General features: G+C 34.9%; 1 protein-coding gene across 1 annotated transcript; it reads left to right on the forward strand.

The window, feature by feature from the left end:
• The first annotated feature begins 268 nt into the window (after window positions 1–268).
• On the forward strand, window positions 269–6257 carry LOC110700561 (ABC transporter A family member 10-like). The gene is made up of 18 exons (XM_021878115.1): window positions 269–467; window positions 932–1223; window positions 1557–1627; window positions 1733–1853; window positions 2029–2145; window positions 2310–2398; window positions 2613–2771; window positions 3174–3336; window positions 3411–3536; window positions 3652–3732; window positions 3885–4216; window positions 4438–4638; window positions 4840–4949; window positions 5043–5127; window positions 5368–5496; window positions 5661–5766; window positions 5851–5937; window positions 6152–6257. Exons 1-17 carry the CDS (start codon window positions 390–392, stop codon window positions 5868–5870), a joined length of 2280 nt encoding a protein of 759 aa, XP_021733807.1. The 5' UTR covers window positions 269–389; the 3' UTR covers window positions 5871–5937; window positions 6152–6257.
• Window positions 6258–9181: the final 2924 nt, after the last annotated feature.

Below are 9181 nucleotides of genomic sequence, written 5' to 3' on the forward strand. Positions count from 1 at the left end.
AAAAGGAAATATTAGAGTCATGCTAGCTAGTCACATATTAATTACCATTAAAATTTTGAAAAAATAAATAATTTTTAACCGAAACAACATGAGCCATTTGGATAGTCATAATTATTTAACAATCGTATATGCGTATACTACGCGAGGTTGTTTAAACTAGCGACTAAAAGAGACTTGAAAGAGAAGTGAGAAAGTGATCAAGTAGTAGAAAAGGGCATGCGTTACAAGGGGCTACAAAATCGTACGTAATACAATGTTGAGACTTTTATCACTAGAAAAAGACTACTGAAAACCTTAATCAAACCCCTGAAATTCTCCTGCTTTTTTCTGCAAAAATTCTCCTTCTTTCTGTCATTTTTCTACTTTGGAATTTTTATTTGAAGATAAAAATGGCAAATGCATCCCCTTCAAAAGCGAGTTATTGGGTTCAATCCAATGCCCTGCTAAGGAAGAACTTGACTTATCAGGTCCACCCTTCTTCTCCATTACAAAATAGTGTTCTGATTTTTTTTATTTTTTTTTTAATTTGATTGATTTTAAGCAATTTGATTACAAGTGTATGAATTATGTGATTGATATATATATGATTAAGTGAAAAGGAAATTTTGAATTTTGCAATTGAATTCCCATGTTTTTTTTTTCCATTGTAAAAATGAATTCTTGATTAAAATAGGAACTTGGGTTAATGAGCAGAATATGACAACATTGCATAAAATTGGCAATTGGGTTTTCACTTGGTGTATAAAAATATCCTTTAATTGTATAGATATATCAGGTTGGCCTTGGGCCATGAATGATTTTGTATTATATGGGAATTATTGAATAAAAATCTTTATTTGTTTAATGTATATAGTGATTAATTTAATTGGATTACATTGTAGAATTACAGTAGAATGCAATTCTAAGTTTTTGAATGATAATGTGATTGCAGAAAAGGAACAAATGTCAGAATTGCTGTCTGTTTGTTTTCCCAGTGCTGATATTAGTATTACTAGTGGTGGTACAATACGAAATAGAGAAAGAATCACTAACGGAAAAACCGAATCCACCGGTTCCTAATCCACCGGATAGGTTACCGGTGTTACAAATTCCGTCGCAGTATTCTATGGCCGTGAGGTCCAAATTGCTTCCGTTCCAAGACTTACCTGAGCCTTCCTGCAGGAATGACTCTTCCTGTCCTGCTACTTTTCTTTACACTGCTTCCAATCAGTCTTTTGCCAAGGGTACTACATCCCGAGTTAAATAACTTATTCTTTCTTTAAAGGGAAATAATATCGCGTTATACACTTATACTCGTGCTCTTAGGCACAATTCACGTACTATTGTTCACATTCAACTACTAACTTTTAAATTATGCAAAGGGTAAGCTAAAAATGTGGGGGCTATTTTTTCGTCGAATTGTATGTTCAATGTTTAATGTACAGGCCGGGTATCACGTCTGGTTTAATTTATGACAACAATTGATTAAGCAGGATGTTGAAATGATGTTATGCTTAAAAATGTCTATGTTAAAATGATGTTGTGTTCATTGTGATATCTTGTATTATGCTTGTTAGGTGTGGTTGGTGACATGTTTCCAACTGCCACCTCTGTGAATTCGTCTGACCTCCTTGAACCCCTAGTCTTGGTGAGCCTATCTTCATTGAAAAAATGTTTTCGAGTTATTGGCAAGGTCGTTTATTTTTATTTGTAGTTTTAATGTTGCAATCGTTGTTTGGTTGAATTGGTACAGGGAACTGATACCTTTTCTGACGAGGATGATCTTTCTTATGAGTACTCAAAACTCTATTACATACAACACAAATGCAATAAGAGTTCATCGATTTCTTTGCCCTTGAAAGAAAAAAACATTGGTATGATTTTGCTGCATATGAAAACGTTTTGTTTCTTTACTCCTCTAGCAAAGCATGGTTCAAGTACTATTCTCATTGATTAAACCATGTTCAGAATGAGGCTCGTTCATCCTTGATTTCACTGTTAGTTTTTGTACTTGAATTCCTGTTTTACAATGAATAATCCTTTATTCAGAGTTGGAATGCATGGAAGGGCTCACATTGTGGAGGAATAGCTACTCTGACATCAATGATGTAATATATAAGGGTGATTTTCATGTCAATACCAAGGAGGAGGAGGAATTCGCTGGAGGTCAGTTGATTGAAGACCATATGATAAATCTATGTGATAGTTGATATATTTTTTTTAATAAGCTATCTATTTATAGTTACCCTAGTTGATGTAGTTATATGTACTCATTTACTATCTTTACATGCTCGGATAGGAGTAATTTCTTTTTCCTTCTCACTTGACAGCTTTTGATCTCCAGAACTCTGAAACCAGCCAATTCAATGTTGTAGTATGGTACAAAACCCCTGAGGAGGTTATGCGAATGCTGAATATGGTAATAAGCTAATAGCTCCTGTTAATCTTGGTTTGAAATTGTTAAAAACTTAATATATAACTAAAACTATTTGTCCTAGGCCTATTGTTGTAAGCATTTTGAGTTTTTGACCCTCATTTTCGAGATTCTGTAGAGTTGTTTGTATTCAATGTTAGGCACTAATATTGTCTCTAGCATTATAACAATGAGCTTGATGAAGATTTGCAATCTGTAGGTATCCAATGCATATCTTCAATTTTTACGAGGGAAAAGTGCAGGAATACCAATAGAGTTTATGAAAGATATGCCCACGCATAACTATGAGAACTCGCCAAAATTTGTGACACTCTTGAGTACACTATTGTTCATATGGATTATTGTCTGGTTATTTCCTGTAAGTCCCTTGTTATTTTCAGGAACTCATTCTTTATTTAGCAAAGTATGCAATGCTCTAGTTATGCATTCAAGGTATTGGCCACTAAGTTCGTATTGTTTCCTTCTTATTATACGAAGTAACTTTTATCTTGAATCGCTGTAGAACATTTTTCCAATCCTAACAAGGCAAGTAAGTGATCAAAAAGTCTAACGAAAACAACTTAAATTAAATAATACTAATACTAAGTATAACGAAACAGCTTGAATTAAATAATACTAAGTATGTGTTAGTTTTTAGATGGTTTATGTGATGTAACCGAACACAGAGCAAGAGTGAATTTATCTTGTAAATAATTAATGCTGTTAACTAAGGAAAATTTCAAGTTCCTAATTCACATGAAGATTATTTTATGCTTTTCAGGTGATTTTGCAAGCTCTGGTTTATGAAAAGCAACATAAACTCCGAATGATGATGAAAATGAATGGGCTCGGTGATAGAGCATATTGGACTATTTCATATGGATATTTTGTCATTGTCTCTTTAATCTATATGCTATGTTTTGTAGCTGTTGGTTCGCTTTTAGGTAATAATGCATATGCATCACCTTTTTTACTCATATACTTCAAGTTTATTCACACTTAATTTTTTTGAATGCAGGACTAAGTTTCTTTAGACTGAATGACTACAGCATCCAATTTGTGTTCTATTTTGTTTATATAAACTTGCAAGTTTCTGTGGCCTTCCTAGCCACAGGGTTATTCTCCAATATCAAGACGGCTTCAGGTGTGAATGTTTTATTTAATATACATTGTATCACCCCAAAATATTAGATATCTGCAGTAAACTATAACTTTCTTGTTCATGATACTCAATTACTCATTAAGACTATTTCATGTAGTTGTGGGGTATTTACTTGTGTTTTTGACTGGCCTGCTGGGGAACTTCCTATTCAAGAGCTTGCTTGTAAAACCGTTTCCAAGTAAGTTTCATTATCAAAGGATGCTCTTGATAGAAATTTGTCAGATTTAAAATTTAATGTCTAATGTGTTTTATCAATATGAAATATGCAACTAACTAAATCAAAAGATCTTTGTGTATGTCTTATTTTGAATATATATTTTGATATTTCAGGAATCTGGGTGATTATTCTTGAGCTGTATCCTGGATTTTCATTATTTCGCGGGTTATATGAACTACAACAATATGCTTTTGATGGAAGTATGGTGGGTGAAAGTGGCATGGAGTGGCGAGACTTGAATAACCCTGATAATGGAATGAGAGAGGTCATAATCATCATGTTAGTGGAGTGGGTGGTAACTGTAATCTTAGCATATTTTTTCGACCAATTTTCATCGTCTGGAAATTGGTGGAGGAAGCTTTCATCACCTCCAGGGCAACCTAATTTCCGGAGTAATGAATCTCCAGATTCTTTAGATGCAGAGAAAATTGACGTAGTCCAAGAGGTGAGACTTTTATTCCGTGTGTATTCATGCAGTAGTCATTATCATCCCTAAAAGAATTAAACTTAATCTGTTCCTTCTCTTGTTGCCTATAACTTTTTATTTTTAACTGAAGTACAAATAGATGGTCAAAGTCAATCAACTTAATTGTTCTTAGCTCAATTATATGTAAAAAATTTCTTGCAAATTACTTACTCCCCATTTACCCCCTTCCGCTTTAATAGAGGGAAATAGTGAAGCAATCGATACTCGAGTCAGCTGAAAGTCATCCCATTCTCTGTGACAACATCAGGAAGGTGTATCCAGCAAGAGATGGAAACCCTCCCAAAATTGCTGTCAAAGGAATGTATCTTGCTTTGCCTCAATCAGGTTGCTTTGGGATGCTTGGCCCGAATGGTGCAGGAAAAACCTCATTCATTAGCATGGTTAGTCCAAAGTTCTTCACTTATCATCTGAGAAGTTCATAGATCTCTTTATGGCTATATATACTAGAATTTTCACTGGTCATTGTATATGAGCTTCATTCATCACTTTATCATCCTGGTAACAAGGATGCGGAAGTAGATATACAATGAATCATAAACCTTATTACTAAGCATAGCTTTTTCCTCCTTTTGTTCACACAGATGATTGGTCTTACAAAGCCAACCTCTGGCACAGCATTCATAAATGGTTTTGACATAAGAACAAACATGGATGAGATATACTCTATGATCGGTGTTTGTCCTCAGGACAAGTAAGTTTTATTCACTCTCTCTGTCCTACGTCCCCTACTTGAGGATCTTTTGAAGCCATAGTTAACAATTTCTTTTTCTCTTGATAACTGCAGTCTTCTCTGGGAAACTCTAACAGGACGGGAGCATCTAATGTTTTATGGTAGACTAAAGGGCCTTAGAGATGCTGCCTTAAAAGAGGTGCTTGCATATCTCTCTTAACGAATCGTGTGTTGGATAATCTCTTCATATCAACATTATTGCTAGATGGATATGTTGAATAATCTCTTCATGTCAACATGGCTTTGTACCATGCAAGATTTTTCATAGTTATTGAAGTTTTTAAGGATGTATATTGGTGGGTTTGGATCAATAAATTTTGGCAGAAACAGGCAGATAGTTTAATTCCTAATTTTAGTATTCACTTCTTACATGAATTAGGCAGTGGAGGAATCTCTTAAAAATGTCAATTTATATTACGGCGGTTTTGCTGACAAACAAACTGGGAAGTACAGCGGCGGTATGCAGAGGAGACTAAGTGTTGCTATATCCCTGATTGGAGATCCCAAGGTTTGTTCTTAGCATCATATAACCCTTTTGTCCATTAAAGTATTTCTTGATTTCTTTTCTTTAGCACGATGTATATTTTTCTAATCATTCAAGCAGCAAAGGCTGATTCTGTTTCATGTAGTCATGTAAGTAAGATCAGTGATATATAAAGTCTTTTTTCAAAGGTTGTATTCATGGACGAACCTAGCACTGGACTAGATCCGGCTTCCAGAAACAATCTGTGGAATGTTGTAAAGCGTGCAAAGCAAGATCGAGCCATTGTTCTTACTAGTAATTTTTTTTACCTGTCCTTTTTCTATAGCTCTTGGTGTTTTGCATCGCCACTGACAATTTATGGCTCAAACAATTTCACAGCACACTATGGAAGAAGCTGAAGCTCTTTGTGACCGGTTAGGTATTTTTGTCAATGGTGACATGCAGTGCATAGCGGATGCAAAAGAGGTTAATCTCTTCAAAACTCTTTTTCCATACGCACCTCCTAAGATCGGGTTATTGTCTGAAGTCATGCATAAAATATCTTAGGTAGTCTTATATATAAAGATTATATGATTAATCAAGTAGATGAGCTTAAGGTTATGCCATGTTTCATGTTATTTTATTGACTCTTCTTCATGAACTCTCAATTATCCCTGTTCTTAACCCTTTCTATTGACAGTTGAAGGCTCGATATGGGGGATTGTTGGTGTTCACCATGACGACCACAGTAGACTACAATGCGGAGGTGGAAAATATGGTGAAGCTGATCTGCCCTAATGCCCACAAGATATACCACCTTGCAGGTACCCAAAAGTTTGAGCTCCCAAAAAATGAGGTCAGGATTGCTGATATATTTCAGGCTGTGGAGATTGCGAAGGGTAGGTTCCCGATTCAAGCGTGGGGCTTGGCAGACACCACCTTGGAAGATGTCTTCATCAAGGTTGCTAGGGCTGCTTAAGCTTGGTAATTTAATTTAACTTTGAATGAAAATTTTGTTGGAATTTGGATCAAGGATTTACCAATTAGCATAAGATTTACTTAGTGGAGCGATGTCAATATCCAAATCATAAAATGTAAAGTACTATTTAGGGGAGATGTACTTAACGGCTAAAATATTGGGAAATATGTTTATAGTTTAACCAATCGACCAATCTAAAAGGTAGAGTGTGAACTAATCTAATTAATTGGTTCACTTCTTCTACTTGAAAGTTGGCTAACTAGATTTATTTGTGTACTACTCATTTGTACTTGTAGAATAGTGATCAAATACTGCACATGCTACTATTCTACACTGCAAAACACTTGATGCAACAAAGTGAAGCCTGCTAATAAAGATGAGTTTGGGCTAGGCCTCGCGCATCTCAGGCTCTCAGCAAGCCTAAGGTACAATTTACGGCTGGGCTCACTGCTTATGTTCTTATGACTAATGTAAGATGTGCTTGTAGGTTTCCTCTCTAAGTGGACCAATCTCTCATGTTCGTGCCAATTTTTGAAAATGATATCAATACACAACCCGCTGATGGATGTATTATATTGGATGAACAGTGGGCTCAATACGTCCCATGCCAAGCGAGCTCAATTTGTGCCCTGTCCTTCCTAACCAATGCTTATAAGCACCACAATGTTATATTTGTAAGTTCTGGCCCATACTATAGATTATTGCCCAAATATTGTCCATTGACCCAAGTCACCCAACCGTTCAATCTCAACTACTATGTTTGACACAACTCACATGTGGCCATGTAGGTGAAGGTGGCAACTTGATCATTTATTTCATGTTTGAATTTCATATGAAGAAATTTATTAATTGGTTTAGAATAGAGCTGATTAGTGGGTAGAGTAGTCCAATGATAACAGAGTCAAGGCCAAGCTTAAATCGCATTTAATGGACATGGCTTTTAACGAATAGGATCCTATTGGTGGGATCAATATAGGGCAAAAATGATTTTCAAATTTAGTAGACAAACAAAATACGTAGTAGATATTGTAAAAGTAATTACATAGATAAATTTATATTTCATATAATCATGTATACTTAGTAATGGCTTTGTTCAATATCTATTTTAATTGATATTTTGTTGGTCCGCCCATTATCGGCCAGCTTTTGACCGCGTTAGTCTGACCCACTATTGGCCCTATAAAATGTGACTCTCTTTGACCTGACTCGCAATCGACCTGCACCAACTCTAACCCGATCCCCCCAATAACCAGATCTAGTTCAAATACAAGTTAGTTTAAGTCAAGTAAATTTTAGGGCTATTGTCAATTAAGTAGCTCATTATGGAAATTAGATTGCGTAGTAATTTTATCCCATATATAACTTCATGTTGATTTAATACAATACAATTTGAGTATGTATCGGATTATTTGAATTAGTTTTGTCGGTTCTATATGTATTCATCTTCTACCTATAATAATTCTTGGGTTGCATCTTTCAATATTATCTATGGGGTGGTGAGGTGGGGCATGGCCATACGTGACTTAACCACCTCCTATGGCTTGGGCCATGTAGTTTAAAATGGCCCCATAGATCAGATAATAACCAATTGGGTAAGGCCTAATTGGTCGGTACTTGGTACCTGTCCCATACATTAAAGCTACCACTATTCAGTATACCGCCCCTTGTAAGACTTGTATGAGTTGCAAGCTGCATGCCCTTGATGCCACTCTTAATGAGTCTTAACATACTCTACGTGTCGTGACCAATTACCTTTCGATCAAATTATAGAAAATATTAATACATTTAGTGATGAAAAAGGGGTTTACATACCGTTAACTCAATCAACATAATCATTATATAAGAAACATTATTTTATCAAAACCTAAATTGAATATCTCGAAAGAGACTCTTGTGAAAGCACTCACACACTGACACACATATATCTAACATTACATACTAGCCTCTTATAGAACATGATGTTACGTTACACATTTACGCAATAAAGAAAACAACACGCTATTTATCAAACACATAAATCACAAAAACTATATAATCACATAAACAACGGTCTTACACTAATTTATTGTAATACATAAAACATAATACATACATTATTGTATATTACATTTGAATTTAATTGACTAATAACCTTGAAAATTAAAGGCGGTCATGATTCATTGAGTCATGTAAAATGTTATTGCATGTGATGAGTCTGCCTATTATATAAGTGCAATATACATATAAGACCGTCTCTAATCTGTAGTGGAGAATGCTCATGGACCACCCTTAAAAGACTAATATTGCCTTCTAAAGTTCGGTGTTTCCTTGTGATTTGAATGGGTCATCTATGTTGCATGTCCTCCCTATAGCGAATTTCAAACTTCAAATCATCATTCCATGGTGTTTCCTTTAGATGTACTATACGTACCAAGGAACAGTGTGATTAAGAGAACCGCACCCCTATGATTGTTGCGATAATAAGCTAATTGTATTCCAAAGTGCACAAAATCGTGGTACGTCTGACTTGTGAGTTCTTAACTTGATCTAGCTAACATGTACTTTTGTACTAAGTATATAATAATTATAAATAATAATCCATATACGGAGTAAATAATTAACTAATCAATTTAAGTCTTACCATGCATGTTAATTTAAGGAAAATGTTATACATAGCCCTTAGGGCTATATATATAAGCATTAAATTTACACTTGAAAATCGTAAAAAGTTAAGAAATCATCAAAATATAAACACTAATTACATTGATTTAC

Source organism: Chenopodium quinoa, unplaced genomic scaffold, assembly GCF_001683475.1.
Source record: "Chenopodium quinoa cultivar QQ74 unplaced genomic scaffold, ASM168347v1, whole genome shotgun sequence".
Lineage (NCBI taxonomy): Eukaryota > Viridiplantae > Streptophyta > Magnoliopsida > Caryophyllales > Amaranthaceae > Chenopodium > Chenopodium quinoa.